The 18,037-nt window shown below is 39.8% G+C and overlaps 1 protein-coding gene across 2 annotated transcripts in view; it reads left to right on the top strand.

Moving 5' to 3' along the window:
• Nucleotides 1–18,037, top strand: part of LOC136875923 (pancreatic triacylglycerol lipase) — a 124,250-nt gene that overhangs the window by 69,067 nt on the left and 37,146 nt on the right. For both annotated transcript variants that reach the window (XR_011018459.1, XM_068228356.1), the window contains exons 6-7: nt 3,470–3,595; nt 15,153–15,248. Coding sequence is in view for 1 of the 2 variants with exons in the window: in XM_068228356.1 (XP_068084457.1) it covers nt 3,470–3,595; nt 15,153–15,248 (222 nt within the window). In the remaining variant the exon portion in view is untranslated. The remainder of the gene's footprint in view (nt 1–3,469; nt 3,596–15,152; nt 15,249–18,037) is intronic.

Here is an 18,037-nt window from a genome sequence, read left to right as displayed (position 1 = left end):
CATCGATAATTGTCGCGTGCAATCCCTGTCTTCTCTTGGAGCTCACGTTAATCTAAGCATAAGAAGAAAAATTACATATTTTTCTTGTGAGAAGAATTGCCCTGAGACTACATCTGGCTGTCGGGAAATTTTTACTGAGTCGTACCTGGACGTGGGAAGGGCGCAACGGTATTGCTGCTTTCTTTTCATGTTCAGCTAAACGGGCTAAATTCCTGGAAGAGTGTTTGCAGTGTTTAACCTACTAGGTGGAACTAAACAAAGAGGTTAGTGAGCACCGCGTTCATTCACAGAAGTGATTTGTGCCAAGTTTTTAACTCAATGCTATGCAATTCCCTCGAAATTGAGAATGAAATTTTAGCTTCAGTGAAAGGTTAACTCCTCACGCTGAATGATTTCAGATTTTGTTTTTTCCTTAGGACATTTAACAAAATATTTGCTTTCATTGATTTTCTCTACAATATCCTCCAGACGAAAACTTTCGACATCATTTTCTGCCGGAGAAAAGTTGATGAAATTCGGAAGGTCATTTATTCGTCAATGGGCGAATTTGAGTCCATCTATGCAGAAACAGCACAAGAAATAGGTGAGCCAACAAAAAGAAACAGTCGTGATTACACAAAAATTTACTGTGGAATATATGATAATGTTGACAATCACCTCGAAATGCGTTTTCAGGATTATAGGAAATTGAACTTCTTAGGACTAATATCTGTGGAGAAAGGAAAGTATGATATTTAGCAGAAAATATCCCTCAAGCTGAAATTTCTAGTCTTCTAAATTCATACCCTAGCCATTTCGATGAAATTAGGTTGAGAAACGAACTAACGGTGTTCTACAGTAGCGAGGGGTTTACTGAAAAGAGTCCATTTGAATTAGTGAGCCTCTTTTCAGAACGATCATTGATTTGTTGTTTCCCACCACTTCCTAAGTTAATTGTGATCATTTGTGCCATACCAGTGTCTACTGCGTCGGTGGAAAGGACCTCAGCTTTAAAAAGAATAAAAACCTACTCAATGAACAGAACAGGAGAAAAAACGACTTTCAAGCTTGGCACTGTTTTCCATTGAAGCAGCATTACTGGAAGACGTTCGCCAGAAAGATTCATTTTTTGAAAGAACTGTTCGCTACTTTGCTTCTCAGGATATAAAAAGGAGTTCAATTTAAAATGAGGATGTCAACGTTGTCGACATTATTCAGGACGGAACACTCTGTCACTAAGCAACATGAAATGAATAATCTGGTTATTTACTGCCACTACTTTAGCGGCCAAAACGATTGGCAGAATGGCAAAATATCATCTCGAAGGAATTCTTCAAGGTGCACCAAACTCTACTTTACATTACAAATCTCGACTGGATTTGAACCCCCCTTCCCGACTTCATAGTACCAGCTACTGAGCATATACGCAGTTGAGTTCACCTCCAAAAATAATTCATGTGAGTTATAATTTCGAAAGTTCTTCAATACCTAAAATACCTTTATTTATTTATTTATTTATTTATTTATTTATTTGTCTATTTATTTATTTATTTATTTATTTATTTATTTATTTATTTATTTATTTATTTACATCGTTATGCCCTACTCAGAAGCACGGTTGAACTTGCTTAGCTGATGTGTTGGCCTTCTTTTCCTCCCAAAATCTCTTCAACCTCTCGCTGAGCTTCTTCCTTCGTTCTTCTGTCCAAGTTATAATAGCTCTAATGTTGGGTTTGTCTTCAAAGTGGTGATTGTCGATTTTGGTTCTGAAATTACATCTGTCCTGTACAACGTCTTCTGAGATGTTGATTTCCTGGAGATCTGTTTCAATTTCACGAAGCCAGCAGTTCTTGGTTTTAGACGAAAGGGCCAGGTTGAAAATTCTTTTAGTTAGCCTATTAGTGTTCATTCTGATATTGTGTCCATAAAATTTCAATCGTCTTTTCCAAAAAGTGTGAGAAATTTTTTCAGAATGACTATATATCTCCTGGGATGATTTTTTCTCCATATTCCATCTCTAAAAACTGGGCCAAAAAATTTTCGTAAAATTTTCCTTTCCTGTTTCTTAATGTCTTTGGTTAAAGATCCACCACCAATGATTAAGGTTTCTGAGGCATATAACGCTTCAGGTTTGATCACTGTATTATAGTGTCTAAGTTTTGCATTCCGAGATATTGATTTTTTATTATACCTCTTCCAAGTGATCCTGTATGCTTTCTGTAATTTGGAAATTCTTTATTTGCTTCGCGGTTTAAACCAGAGGGCTGAATAATTTCTCCCAAATATTTAAATTGGTTCACTTGAACAATTTTGCCTAATTTAATTATCATAGGTTGTCCATCTAAGTATCGTGAGGCTCCTTCCATGTACTGAGTTTTCTCATATGAAATCTGAAGTCCCGTTTTGATGGCAATTTCATGCAGTTTTTCAATGGAATGAATTGCTTCATGCCTATTATTGGAAAGGATTGCTATGTCATCAGCAAAGGGCAGACATTGCACGTGAATTCTGTCTTTACGTAGTCTTCCAAGGGTTATTCCTTTAGTTTCCTTTTCCCAGGTCTTGATTACTTTCTCAAGTACCAAGTTAAACAGTAACGGCGATAAACCATCCCCTTGACGGACCCCGGTGTTAACAGGAAAAGGCTCAGATATTTCGCATAGGAATTTAACTTTTGAAGTTGTGCCAGTTAATGTTTGTTTGATTAATTCTCTTGTTTTTTTATCCACTTGAAATTCTTCTAGAGTATTGAAAAGTGTTTGATGGTCTATAGAGTCATATGCTTTTCTGAAATCTACAAAAGTAATGACTGTTTGCCTGGTTTTGCGCATTTGGAGGCTAGTTTTGAGATTAAGGATTTGTTCTGTACAAGATCTTCCTTTTCGGAAACCTGCCTGGTATTCACCAATTAGATGGTCTGTTTGTTTCTCAAGTCTAGTGAGCAAGGCTTGGGAAAAAAATTTTGTGAGCAACTGGTATCAAGCTAATTCCTCTATAATTATTGATGTTCGTTTTATCCCCTTTCTTGTGTAGTGGATGGATTAGCGCACATTTATTGTTTGGTCTGTTTGCTTGTTATATTTCCACTTAGTTCTCAAGTGAGTTCATAAAATGGTAATGTTGACTTTAGAGAGTGTAGTGGGCTACGATTGCTTATATTTAAGAAACATTTTTGCAGCTGGGGTAACGAAAATGTTCACCGCACGCCACTGGTTGGTAATGTGGTGTGTTGTCTGAATATGAAGAGGAAAGTGTTGGGACAAACACTAACACCCAGTCCCCGGCCCAGAAGTATTAATTAAAGGCGATTATGATCCCCAACCCGGCCGGGAATCGAACCCTGGACCCTCTGAACTGAAGGCACAACGCTGACCATTCAGAAAATGAGTCAGACATTAATACTGAAAACTAAATTAAGTTAAATGAGAACTACCACCTGTTCTTTCATTTTGAATCTATTATCATGTTAAATGAATTCTTGTAACAACAGGTGCGGATCCAGCAGGAATCGGGTTCATAAATCTGCCTCCAGAAGCTCGTCTGTGCCCGTATGATGCCATCTTCGTAGACGTAATTCACACAGATCGATACGTGCTGGGTATTAACGAGAATCTGGGTAAGTAAAAAGTCGATTGCTCTGATAAGTGATGTTATACTAATTATGTCATTATTAGTTGTAGTAGGCCTATCTTTGAATATTTCACTACCACCCATCCAAAGAATCCTAAGGAATCGTAAGATGACTAATAAACTTTGTAAATACCGATTTGGGTTATTTTTTATGCATGTTGTAGAGAAATGGCTCATTGTCATGAGTGTTCTGACGTAACCGCTATTACAGATCGTAGCGCAACTTAAATGGCTGGTGGTGTAACGTCGCGCAACTCAGAGAGGTTCTTTGACGGTGACGGGATAGGAAATGGCGAGGACTAGGAAAGAAGCGATCGTGGTTTCAATTAAGGAATAGCTCGAGCATTTATCTGGAGTGAAAATGGAAAACCATGGAAAACCATCTTCAGGACTACCGACGTTTGTTCTTAACCCACACATTTTCAAAGACATGTTCAAAACACAAGATATTATTAGTATATTGTGACTATTATTATATTTACGGGCACATCTAAGAATACCTTTTAGACCAAATTAAGGCAATCTGGCGTCTCTTAAAACCAAAAGTACATCAAACGTGTCATTACACTAGCCAACATGATAGAAAGTAGAAACTATATTTCTTTTATGGAAATCGATGCCCTGAATGGAAAATGTTGTAATTTTTGTATCACGTCTAGTTTTGACTCAGTTCTATTTTGTAGTATCCGCATTCGTAAGATGTAACGATGAGAGATGTTCTCACGCAACTCACTTTGAAATAATAGCACATTATGCACCAAGGGAGGGAAACACGTGATTATTCCTGTGCGTGAAGATGACAGATCGAGAGGTAAGCGAGGGCCGAAGTTCCGGGTTCTGTTTCCTAGGAATTTAAACATGCAATATTAAGAGCGCGGGGGAAGCTCGATTGCACATATGACAGAGTAGAGTTGCTATCTCAGAACATATGTATCAACAGATTTGTTTTATATCCTTATCCTTTTCCAGTGATTATGGTGGGCTGTCATTCCTTTTTTAGATAATCAGGTTGATACAGTCAGTTGTGGATGAGACACATCCTAATAATTATGCGCTTCGTACGTCTTTTATACTAATTTGTATCCGGGTGTGTGTGTATTAATGTGAATATAGAAACTGTGTTTCAATCGATCGTTATTCATGAAACTTTTATCATATAATTTTAAGGCCATCGTGGTTAGTACATCAGGAATGCACATAAGGCAGTGTAAACAAAGTCCTCAAACGTTTTGCTACATTTGTGGAATTTATTCCAAGGTGCATCAAATATTCTCACTTGTGAAGAAACTTTATTTTTCTTGCTTCCAATTGAACGATGGAGATTAAGATAAATCTTCCGCCCCTCATACTGCATGCAATACCTGTGTCGAGGGATTTCGTTACTGATATGAGTGGAAACAAAACGCAGTGCCATTTTCCATACCCATGCAGTGGCGAGAGCAGAACAATAATTATGACAACTGTTATTTGTGCATGACAAACGTCTTCGGTTGCAATGAGAAAAACAAAACAAAATTATTAAATATCCTAACCGCTTGTCAGCTATTCGGCTCGTTAATCATGGACCTGACTTACCAGTAACTACTCTACCTGGTAACTTGAGTGATGAAACCGAAAGCAGTTCTTTGCAATCGGACGCTGAAGAAATGGATTTCGAGCCACATCAATGTAACAGACCAACAAACAAATTTATACAATCCGAATTGAATGATTTGACAAGCGATTTAGAGTTAACCAAAAAAGTAGTGAATTACTTGGCTCAAGACTACGCGAAAAGTATATGTTGGCATCCGGAGTTACATTTTCCTGGTATAGAAACCGTGAGAAAGGATTTCGAAAATATTATACACAAGAAGATCAAGTTTTATTTTGTACGGATGTTGGAAATCTTGGGGAGAATGTTATCCTAGCTACTGGCGCCTTTTTAATGACTCTTCCAAAAGAAGTCTTAAGGTTGTTTTGCTTCATAACAGTAACGTTCTGGCTTCCATACAACTTGCACACTCCACAAAGCCGTCCGAATCATACTTGACGTTCAAGTTGGTGCTGGAAGGAATTAAATATTACGAGCAGTGATTTGGTCATAGGAATTTTTTTAAATATTTATTTTTTGCTTTACGTCGCACCGACACAGATAGGTCTTATGGCGATACAGGATTGCTGCTGGGACAACAAAAACGCTACAAAAAGATTCCTATCGGGCAAGTTGGCCGTGCGGTTAGGGCAGCGCACCTGTGAGTTTGCATCCGGGAGATAGTGGGTTCGAACCCCACTGTCGGCAGCCCTGAAGCCGGTTTTCCGTGGTTTCCCATTTTCACACCAGGCAAATGCTGGAACTGTACCTTAATTAAGGCCACAGCCGCTTCCTTCCCATTCCTAAACCTTTCCTATGCCATCGTCGCCATAAGACCTATCTGTGTCGGTGCGACGTAAAGCAAGTAGCAAAAAAACAAGTTTCCTATTTCCTAAGCGAATGGGACAGCAGGGCACGGAATAAACATTGGGATACTGTAGATTGGCCTGAAAGAGCGCAACTTCAACAAGGATCGAAAACTGTCTTGAATGTAAGTCTTATTGACTATGAAAGAAATTTACTTCCACACTTGCACATCAAATTGGGAATCATGAAACACTATGTTAAGGCGTTGAACAAAACTAGCCCATGCTTCAAATATTTATGCACGAAATTTTCTACATGATCACAGGAAAGGATTAGGAAGAGTATTTGATGGACCACAGATTCGTAATCTGATGATGGACAAATACGAGTACTTCACAGAAACGATGACCAAAATTGAGGAAGATGCTTGTAACTCATTCAAAGAAGTAGTAAGAAAAACCCTTGGCAACATAAAGAAACTGTAATAATCATATTGAAGAAGTTTAATCAACTCGGTTGTAATACGAACATACATTTTCATTTCTTAAAGTCATATCTGGACTACTTCCTTCCAAATTTAAGAGCCGTAAGTGAAGAGCAAGGTAAGGACTCTACCAGGATCTCAAAATTGTAGAACCGCGCTACCAGGGATTTTGGGATGTGAATATGATGGCTGATAACTATTGGTCAATTTCACGTGGCGACCCTTCCAGAGACCTCTCATGAACTTAAATCCGCAAATTCCACGAGAAACATAAAAATACGACCGAGTAAATTTGAGTGAGCCTTAAAGTTATGTATAATTTACTTTGCTTGTTAACTTATTTAGTTGCATGTTTTATCTCTCTACTGTGCATGCGTAATTTAACCAATACTAAGCATCGATAACTTTACGTAACGACAAAATAACGTTTTGTACAATTGTACGGAAAAACACAATTCATTTTTGAATTCAGCGTGACGAACTTGAATTTCAGTATCGGATTGCCTGTGGAACTGCACCGGCACGAATCTGATCGAAATATTGTGATGAATAAGCGAAGACGGGCTGAGAAAAATAGACTATTCTGGAAAAGAAAATCTTCTTTGTAAACTAGTTAACGTGTGGTTCTATGACAAAGAAACTGAAGAAAAGGGCTGGCGAATTCAATACCTACAAGGGAAGATATGATTTTTAAGACTATTTAAGAAACGATATTGCCTAATTGGACATAATACAGTAATTCCTTTATACATTTGATTGAAAATATACTGTGCTATAACCTACTGACAATTAGAGGCAGAGGAGTACATTCTGGTCTCATCGTTCAAAACTAACGGTGTTCTCCAAGGGGACCCGTTAGATCATCGAATGTTCAACCTTTTGATCCACGATGTGATCGATAATGTTGCTACGGAAGATATTAGGATGGTCTTATATGAGGACGACATAGCAAATAGACAAATTACATCGCCTTTCACAAACAAACGGGCTTATCTAAAATACCGTCTATTTCAAAGATATGAAGTTCAAGGTGGAAGTAATATCTGAGGCAACAACAGTAGCTGTTTTTCACGGGATTTGGTACCGTCTCCTCCTCCGGTCCTCGGCAGAGGCCTCCTCCTCATTGACCTCTGGCAAGGTCATGACCACGTGCTCTTGTTTGTAAAAAAAGCCACGTGCTTTTTCGACAGCTGTCAAGCTGACAGCCACGTGCTTTTTTGACAGATGACACCGGCCATCTTTAAACAACAGAGCATCGTGCTGCCATCTTTTTTGCCACAAAACTTTATAGCTGCTACCTTAGCCACGTGCTCTTCAAAGCCACGTGCTTCTTTGACAGCTGACAGCGGCCATCTTAAAAAAACAGAGCGTCGTGCTGCCATCTTTACGGCACTAAACTTTATAGCTACTACCTTAGCCACGTGCTCTTCAAAGCCACGTGCTTTTTTGACAGCTGACAGCGGCCATCTTTAAACAACAGTGCATCGTGCTGCTATCTTCACGCTACTAAACCCCATAGCTTAGCCATGTGCTCTTCAAAACCACGTGTTTCTTGACAGCTGTCAGGCCGCTATCTTTAAACAAGATCCTTATGCACGAGATAGCGGGGAATTTGAATAATTCCACGTGGTTTTTGACAGCTGTCAGCCGCCATATTTAACTACATGCACATGGCCTACTGTTATCTTGACGAAAGTAAATTTTATAGCGCGGAATTTAACAGACAGGCAAGCAAGCTGCCCTTCCTACGATCATAGTTATAAAGCAAGCTGCCCTTCTCAACATACTATTATCTTAGTTTTTAAACTAAGATGCTGTTTTCAACACTCTAAAACTTTGTTGACATACTTACGAAGCTGCTGTAGAGAACACTGTTCAGAACATGTGCAAGAGATACTTTTGTAGATAGATTCCAACAGAAAAAATAGATATTGCTTACTGCAACAAGACTAGAATTGAGCAACAGGTGTTCAGAACATGTTTACTGCTTAGCAAGAGATAATTCTGTTAGAGAAGTTTGTTTTTAAACCAAGCTGCTCTTTTCAACACTCCAAGTCTTCGTTCACATTCTTACTAAGCGGTCCTTCTCAACATTAGAATCGACTAACAGGTGTTCAGAACACTCTTCAGAACATGTTTACTGCTTAGCAAGAGATACTTCTCTTAGAGAACTTAGTTTTTTAAACCAAGCTGTTCTTTTCAACACTCCAAGACTTTGTTCACATACAAAGTGCGCTAGGAAAGTTTTGCATTACGCAAAAACGATTGGCTTGACACCCCTGTTACGGTGAGGGATGAAAAGAGGGGTAAAGTCCGGTCTAGATGACAGCAATGCACGACCTCCACACCAGTTGTTACCAAGCAGTGGGATTGAAAGCAAGTTAAGATGTCAGTGTGGTCTAAAGGTGAATATCGCGCAATTATCCGCTATAACTTTGTTCGTGGATTAACTGTTGACAAGTGCCTGGAGGAAATTACTCCTGTGCTGGGGAAAGACTGTCCACATCGGACAACAATTTTCCGCTGGTACAAAGAGTTCCAGAGGGGAAATTTTGGGGTTGAAGACTATCCTCGTTCTGGGCGACCGTCTGAATCGGTGACTGAGGAAAACATTGAAGCTGTGAGGAAAATGTTGCAGCAAGTGAGGCGGTTGACATATCGGCAGGTAAAAGAGACCCTCCACATCCCTGCACGAGCTATTCATTCAATTCTACACGACCATCTCAATTTTAGAACGGTTTGTTCCCTTTGGGTGCCCCATTCTCTTTCAGAGGAACAAAGGACACATCGAGTGAAATGGTGCCGAAAAATGCTAAAACAGTTTGAAAATGGGACTTCACGTAAAGTCCATAGCATCGTTACAGGTGACGAAACTTGGCTTTATTATTACGATGTCCCAACAAAATCCCAGAACAAGGTGTGGCTATTTGAAGATGAGGGTACTCCTGTGACTGTGCGAAAGTCAAGGTCAGTGAAGAAAAGGAAGATTGTAGTATTCTTCACTAAACGGGGCATCCTGACTCGGGTTGTGATAGAAACACAAAGGAGAGTTACTGCGAAGTGGTACAGTGAGACTTGTCTGCCTCAGATCATCCAGGCTCTCAAGCAGCTCCGCCCAAGGTCACGGCTCAACATTTGACTCCTGCATCACGACAATGCTCCAGCACATCGTGCTAATGTAACAATGGATTTTCTTGCCAGGTCAGGCTTGACTGTGCTTGATCACCCTCCATAGAGTCCTGCTCTTGCCCCATGTGACTTCACACTCTTCCCAGAAGTGAAAATGAAGCTGAAAGGGCGACGTTTTGCATCCGACGAGGAGCTTCTGGCAGCATGGGATCAAGAGTGTGAAAATGTACCCGAAGAAAAGTGGCCGAGTTAGTTCAGTAACTGGATTCGACGTATGGAGAAGTGTACTGAATGCGATGGAAATTATTTTGAAAAAGTCTAAAGCGTTCAATCACATTGTAAAACTTCCCTAGTGCCCTTTGTACTTACGAAGCTGCTGTTGTGAACACTGTTCAGGACATTAGAAAGCTAACTACCAACGTGATTATGGTTAAGAGTGCTAGGTTAGCCCACGCATTTGACACCAAAGGGCGTTACAGTCTCAAGTTTGAGGCTCAACCTAACTAGACATGATCCAGGGACTTTGGTGCCGAGATTGGTAGAAGCTGACGGCTACACACATAGGACTAGGGATATATAGTGTAATATTGGGAAGCATCTTTGAAGTTCTAAAACGGAGATTGAGTCTGAAATACTGCGGGGATAAATTCCGACTCTAAAACGTATTCAGTAGGACCTACACAGAGATAAAATCGGGTCTCGGTAGGGAGAAGCACCTTTTGTTTGCTAAAGTCAAGTCGTAACAGGAAAAAGTACTTGTCAGGAGTTATTTTGTGGAGACATGAAATAGCGAGGTCATTGCTTTTTTTACCTTTTAGCCTAGCATGCACATGTCAGCAAGGCTGCACAGGCCACTTGGAAGTATTCGCTGACACAGGGAATGCAAATTTCATTGTTTCTAAAGTTCGCGACTGGGGTACATACATGCAGGTACTTATCTTCATACTGAATACCTAATAAGGTGCCGATATTTAGCTCTGCAGGATTTCGCTTATTGTCTACCTACGCTTCACGTTCGATACCCCTGCAGGCCTAACGTTGCGCTGACCACGCATTAACCTCCCAGGACTTGACATGGTACTAGGGAGATTGTGTAAGGCGTAAAGGGGTATCTGATAAGGACGAGGCATAGCTACGTTCCTCTTTTACATTCCCTCTTCCTTATTAATGCAAACATCATATGAATCCAATCAATATATCACATGTATTAAGTCTTACAGTACGCTTCCTTGTCCTATCAGTACAATGTGTAGACGCTATATCCCTAGGATTTGATACCAGGCTAATCTTTTAAAACTTCTGCATGGAATAATACCTATCTTTATCACAGTGAAAAATATTTTCTGCATAGCTGTACATATGTCCGTTGATGAAAGCAGAAATTAATTGAGGTAATAGGAGTGGTAGTTAAAGGTATACGCTTATTAGAACAAAGAAATAAATAAATCATGTTTTAGTTTATCATATATTATATCAACTGTAATACAGCTATAAAATGCGTTTACTACAAAGTATGATAGCACCAGCTACCGGATCTTTTATACAATGTGTACAGTATATTTACAAAATTGTGTTTAAATACTAAGATATATACAGTTATCTGTGAAGTAATACAGCTTAAAATTACAGAGTATATTACAAAGTAGTTAGCTCCAGCATAATATTCAAAAAGTGTATTCACACACACACACACACACACACAACTGTTTTCGGTGAAGTAGTACTTATCAATACCACTTTGTCTGCAGGCTAGAGTGTTGGTAGAATTTGGAATGACAAACCATTTACAGTCTTCATTCTTAAGTGCTACTTCATTAATTAAATGAGTGTAGAACTGATGCTTCTTACTTCTAATAACAGCCATTTGCTTATGTAAAACAGGCGGATTATTATGTATACAATGATCATAATTTTACAAAATTAACTCATTCTGAACTACATTTTTAATTCTTTTCAATCTATTTCTTTGTGGCTTATTTAAGAGCATTATGCAATATGATTTGGATTTAGTACCTACAAATGAATCTATAATATTTACAGCACATTCGTCTTTCATTTTACCTAGAAATTTTGTTTACTTATGGCAGGTTATAAGCATTATTTTCAGGATAGTTACTAGTATCAAACCTACCTAAGTCTGGCTTTATATCATTGTAATAGTCATCAGTTTTGATTTGGTAAATAAACGAATCGGTATTTGTGTAGAGTAATTGCACATTATGAGCGTACTTCTTCATCATATAATCGTAACGGAATTCATATATCAGTATTTTAGCTCATTCAAGTACAGCAAAGCCAACGTAGGTAGGTTTGTCGTACTTAACCATAACACGATTCATCTGTATAATGACTAAATTTTCATGTATAATAGTACAGCTATGGAAATTCGGATTACTTATTAAATTGTTAGCACTATATTTTTGCCTAATATTTTCCCAGTTTGTAATCAATTTTACATCAACTCGTTTGTCAACATTTTCCATAGTCTTACCAAACACACTGTTATTCACGAGCTTATAGAAATCTTTCTCAAACTCGTTAACTGCATTTGTTCTTAAATCATTGTTGAGATCGATATATGGTTTTAGCCACGGTGACTGATAGAATTCTAATACGCGATGAATTTTTGTTAACTTCAAACCATGCTGCAAACACTGCTTTAAATTCCGATAATGAATGGCATACTTAAATTTGTCATACAAATAGGTGATTAGCATGTTTGTTGATGATGTGATGTACGGAGACTTAATATTTTCAATGCAAAACGGTAAGTCATTATGGGAAATGTGTAACTCTTTAGCATACTGTAAGTCGACTTCAAGAAAATACCCTTTATTAGCTTCAACTTCTAGGGTGTGCAGCTGTAAATCGTCAATTTCGCACTGCGTTAGCCAGCGGAAACCATTTAATGGTGGATGCTGACTCATTGCCCAGCCATACTGATTGTTAGCATCAAGATAAACAATATACTGAGATTGCTGACTAGAGTCAAAACTCGGAATGTACTTATTATTTGTCTTAGAATACCGCCCACTATACTGACTTAAGCCACCTCTAATAGACGATTTTATAAAGTGCACCATATCGATATCTGTTAGCGGTTCCAAATTCACTTGCGTGTATTTTAACATGGCATCCCAAGTTAACCCAGGCGCTGTAAAATACTGGCATGGATCAAGGCTGTATGTTTTCTTGCAGACATAGCGAAAATTTTGAAAAACATCAGCTTAGAAAAGTACATCCGTCTTTATATATAAGTCAGAGTATTCGCCTGGCGTTTGAATGAGGAACTGTTCCCAGATACGTTGTGCATGTACATAGTAATCATCACTAATATCAGCTGAATTCAGCGAGCTGTAAAATTATTGTTTTGATGGTAAGGTGCGTTCTTCGAGGCGTTCTAAGCAGTCAATATATTTTTAACAGAAGACACCCTTACGCCGCATTAAATAAACTGCTTTTCTTCAGGAAAAACACGTCGAATTTCTGTGAATTTTTCTGGTTGCAAATTACTGGAAAGTTTATCAAGGCTACTCGCCATAAAGCGAAACGAGTCAAGAAATCTCAGTTTTATAGTATGCTTCTCATCTACTTTTACGCACTTTGTAGATGCAATATACCGCTCTTTGTTCTGAGGGATTATATCTAATTTTTTCATCTGTAGCTCCAAATTGTGAAATAATGAAATGAGAGTCGTAACCAGATAAGTTATGCAAAATTACAGGAATAAATTTTGGAACTCTGTACTTAAGATTACAGCTATTATGAGCTGGGCATCTGTACAAGCCAGTAAAATGGCCATGATCGAAATCTTTAGAGTCATTTTCTGAAAATTCACCATCACAAATACTGCATTTTGTAGCACGTTCATGTTCTTGTAGCTGTATTTCAGTGAGTGATTTCATAGGAATCTTAGTATTTAGTATATGGATAAGACGTACTGCATGTCCATGGTAAAATATTAAATAATTAAATCAGTCACGCATGCGCAGTAGCGAAAATTCACACTAAGTTTGCACATACTAATTCCCTCTCTCTCTCTAACATTTAATGGCGTCAGCTATGACGTCATCACCCCTCCGTCACCAAATAAATATGGTCGCCATGTGCTCTACCAGTCCTATATAGTGTACCCTTCAGTGTTCTATATGTCATGTAATAGTACAAAAACCTAGTATTTTCGCACCTCTACGCTTTCCTTGTACGCTAATGAACATATCTAATAGCATTTGACGGCGCCTACGAGTGAACTGGCGATGGTCGGCTTGTGTACAGTAACCCATCTTCCTAGCACTCGAACACAATACTCACTGAATCATTTCCTCTCACCCGCACAAAAACTGGCCGGCCACGAATAAACTTAATTTTACAGATTCTTGAAACGCAACGACATTCGTAAATTGTGGTTAGCCGGTAGTCGAAGACATGACCATTTTCATCCTACCACCTGCACAATAATTTTCATCCCAATTCAAACAGGAAGATTTTAAAAGAACATCGGCCAATTCTTGTGCGGTTGAGTGTATGAGGGCATTTCAAAAAGAAACGAGCTGGAGAATATAAAATGAAAAGTATCGTAATGTAATTGCCTGCAGAAGAAGGTGCAGTCCCTATAAGAGCATTGAGGTCCTAAACTCGCCGCTGGAAGGAAATGGGTGCACAACACTTGACGACAGATCGAGCGCGCTCACGCTCACTGCATCCAATCGTGGTGACCGCAATGAAATGGAGGCTTCAAAAACAGAGCAAATGTGTGTAGAGGCGTTCCTGACAGCAGAAGTAGTGAGGGGAACGAAAATTCATCGAAGAATGGCACAAATGTACGGAGAACACTGCATGTCCGTTGCAAGTGTCAAGGCGATTTAGCGAACGGCGGATGTCGTTGGCCGAAGATGCACGGTCTGGAACGCCACAACGCATTACCGATGCCATTGTCCAACAGGCGGATGCCCTCATTCTGCAGGACCGGCGAGGTACGGTAGCAGCCATTGCTGCAGAGGTCGGAGTGAGCGTCGAAAGTGTTCACCCCATTATAAAGGACAGACTGAAATTTCGCTAAAAGTGCGCCCAGTGGGTGCCTCACAGTATTCAACCAGCATAGGAAGCATGTCGAATGGACCTCTCTCTTGAACATCTGCTGCATTGTGCGAAGGAAGGGAATGAGTTCCTGTCACGAGTGGTCGCTAGAGACGAGACATGGTGTGATCACTTAGAACCCGAGTCAAAACGACAAAATATCCAGTGGAAGCATGCACGGTTTCCAGGACCCAAAAAATCCAAGGTTAGCTAAAGAATGCTCTAGGAGCCAAACGATTTACTTCGGACGGCGACGTCAAGCAGTACGTTCGGAACGGGTTTATAACACAGCCCCAGGAATGTTACGAGACGGCCATTCACCGCCTTGTGTCGCACTGGGACAAGTGCCTCAGCAGTGCTGGGCAATACTTTTGAAATAACGATACAGGTTTTAATTTCATAACCTCCGGCTCGTTTCCTTTTGAATGACCCTTATATAAACTTACCCTTTGTCTTTTCATTGGTTTGTTGCAGGCGACGTCGATTTCGTCATGAATGGTGGTCATTATATGCCAGAGTGCGCTGAAGCAGGGTCTGGAGAAGTCAACAAAACTAGAGCGGTGCAGGAGAGTAAGTGTTATTAGTGATAGTATGATGTGGAATGCTTAAGAGTTCAGAAGATTCTCTCAAGAGATTTTGTATATTGCATTAACCTCACTATGAGACTGAAGTTATCGTTCAAATATAGTAATATGTAACAGCACGTGGACGTGAATAATCATCAAGTTCAAAATTCTTTTCTCATTTTTTGACCTGAAAACATCTTTGTTTTCGGTCTGGCGTTCGGTGTATACTAGCGTTAAAACGCCTGCCGCAAAACGTGACGCTATTGTGCAAAGCTGATGCCTCCGTATCTATTAAAGATCTCGCCATTATAATTGTATCGTGGCAAAGAAAACTCTTAAACTACAATTTTAAGCAAGCAAACCTAAATCTGTGACGTCAAATGTCCAAACAGTATGCCCGCCAAATAAGACCACATTTTGGTGGTACCATGAGTAGTAGGGCAAAGGGGTTCCCACAGCCGACCAATCAGAGGCCGCGGAGTGTATCACGTGACTGCTGACGTCAGCAGCGCTGGAAATTTGATTTCGGCGCGCGCGAAGTTTGAATTTGTGAACAAAGCCACGTGCTCTTGTTTGTAAACAAAGCCAAGTGCTTTTTGACAGCTGTCAAGCTGACAGCTGCCATCTTTAAATAAGATCGCTTTGCCAGTGCTGCCATCTTTGCGGCACTAAACTTCATAGCTGCTACCTTACGCACTTAGTGGCGGGCTGTTTGAAATTCCACGTGCTTTTTTGGCAGCTGTCAAGGTGACAATAAACAAGACAGTATTGTGCTGGCAACTTGACGGGGCAAAAACTTCATGACTGCCACTTAATGCACGAGGGCGCGCGAAAATTGAATTTCTATGACTATTATCTTTAACTATGTAGGCTAACCTAAGCAAAGAGTTGTGCTTTATTGACTTAGGGAGAGTAAGGGGGCTTAAAGAGGTAGTCCTCCTTCCCCTATCTCCCCTCCAAAAAATTGGTGATGTAGAGATGTGTTCTCTCCGTAGAGGTCTACCGCCTTGGTAGCCCTCTACCAAAATTTTTTTTCCGGCTCAAAAGTTAGGTACGGCCGCCTCTCTCTTCCAAGAGAGTGGCAATGATTAGTCACTATGCACTGCCTATTCATTGCATCGGTAAGCGGCAGGGGAGGTGCGCAGATCGATGAGCAGTAGATAGCGGGGAGTTGCGCGCGCACATGCGATCGTTGCACACTCTGGCAGAAAATGTTTAGTACGATAGTCGATGCATGCATAATCGTTAGGTGATGCGTACACGCTCTAGCTGTAGAAAGTAAAATACTTACTAACACTATGTTTGCGAGATTTCTAAACATCGCTATTCTTAGTGCTGCTATGATCACAAGATTTTTAAACATAGCTATTCTTAGTAGTCTATCTTGACAGATTCTAATCTTATTGTTGCCTATATATGCTGCAAGACTAGAATCGAACACTATACTCGATGTCGGTACCGACAACAAGTGTTCAGAACACTGGTTATTGTGTTCAGAACACTAAATAACTGATTAAAACATATTTGCTGCTAAGAAGAGAACAATATAGTAGATGACGACACAAGCTCGGTGATCGCAAATTTACAAAATATAAAAACAGCTAACGTACATCTTCTATAATTTCATATTGTTTGCCATGTGCGAAAATCAGAAAGCGCGGAAGCACAAATCGCGTAGCCAACTCGCTCAGTAAACGCTAATTTACAAAATATGAGTACAGCTAACGTACATGTTCTATTATTTGCCAAGTGCGAAAATCAGAAACCGCGGCAACACTAACCGCGTAGCCATCTCTTTCGGTAAACGCTAATTTACCAAATATGTATACAGCTAACGTACATGTTCTATTATTTGCCAAGTGCAAAATTCAGAAACCGCGGAAACACATACCGCGTAGCCTACTCGCTCGGTAAACGCTAATTTACCAAATATTAATACAGCTAACGTACATGTTCTATTATTTGCCAAGTGCGAAAATCAGAAACTGCGGAAACACATATTGCTTTAAACGCGCAGCTATCTCGCTCGGTAAACGCTAATTTACAAAATATTAATAGAGCTAACGTACATCACCCATTATTTGCCAGGTGCGAAAATCAGAAACCGCGTAGCCAACTCGCTCGGTAAACGCTAATTTACAAAATATGAATACAGCTAACGTACTACTTCTATTATTTGCCAAGTGCAAAAATCAGAAACCGCGGAAACACATATTGCTCTAAACGCGCAGCTAACTCGCTCGGTACACGCTAATTTACAAAATATGAATACGGCTAACGTACATCTATTATTTGCCAAGTGCAAAAATCAGAAACCGCGGAAACACATATTCACAAACCGCGTAGCCAACTCGCTCGGTAAACGCTAATTTACAAAATATGAATACAGCGAACGTACTTCTCTCATCATTTGCAAGTGCGAAAATCAGAAACCGCGGAAACGCTTATTACACAAACCGCGTAGCTAACTTGTTCGGTAAACGCTAATTTCAAAATATACCTCTCTCCTTATTTTATACACTGATATACGCGCACACATCACTCCTTTTTCGAAAATAGAACACACGGGCAGGAATGTTGCGAGATAGCTCTTACATTTTATTACACATACTTACACATGAGTTTTAATTTATTCTACAGAGACCGAGCTCGATAGCTGCAGTCGCTTAAGTGCGGCCAGTATCCAGTATTCGGGAGATAGTAGGTTCGAACCCCATTGTCGGCAGCCCTGAAAATGGTTTTCCGTGGTTTCCCATTTTCACACCAGGCAAATGCTGGGGCTGTACCTTAATT

Source organism: Anabrus simplex, chromosome 6 (assembly GCF_040414725.1).
Source record: "Anabrus simplex isolate iqAnaSimp1 chromosome 6, ASM4041472v1, whole genome shotgun sequence".
NCBI lineage: Eukaryota > Metazoa > Arthropoda > Insecta > Orthoptera > Tettigoniidae > Anabrus > Anabrus simplex.
This window is presented reverse-complemented; position numbering and strand designations above follow the sequence as displayed.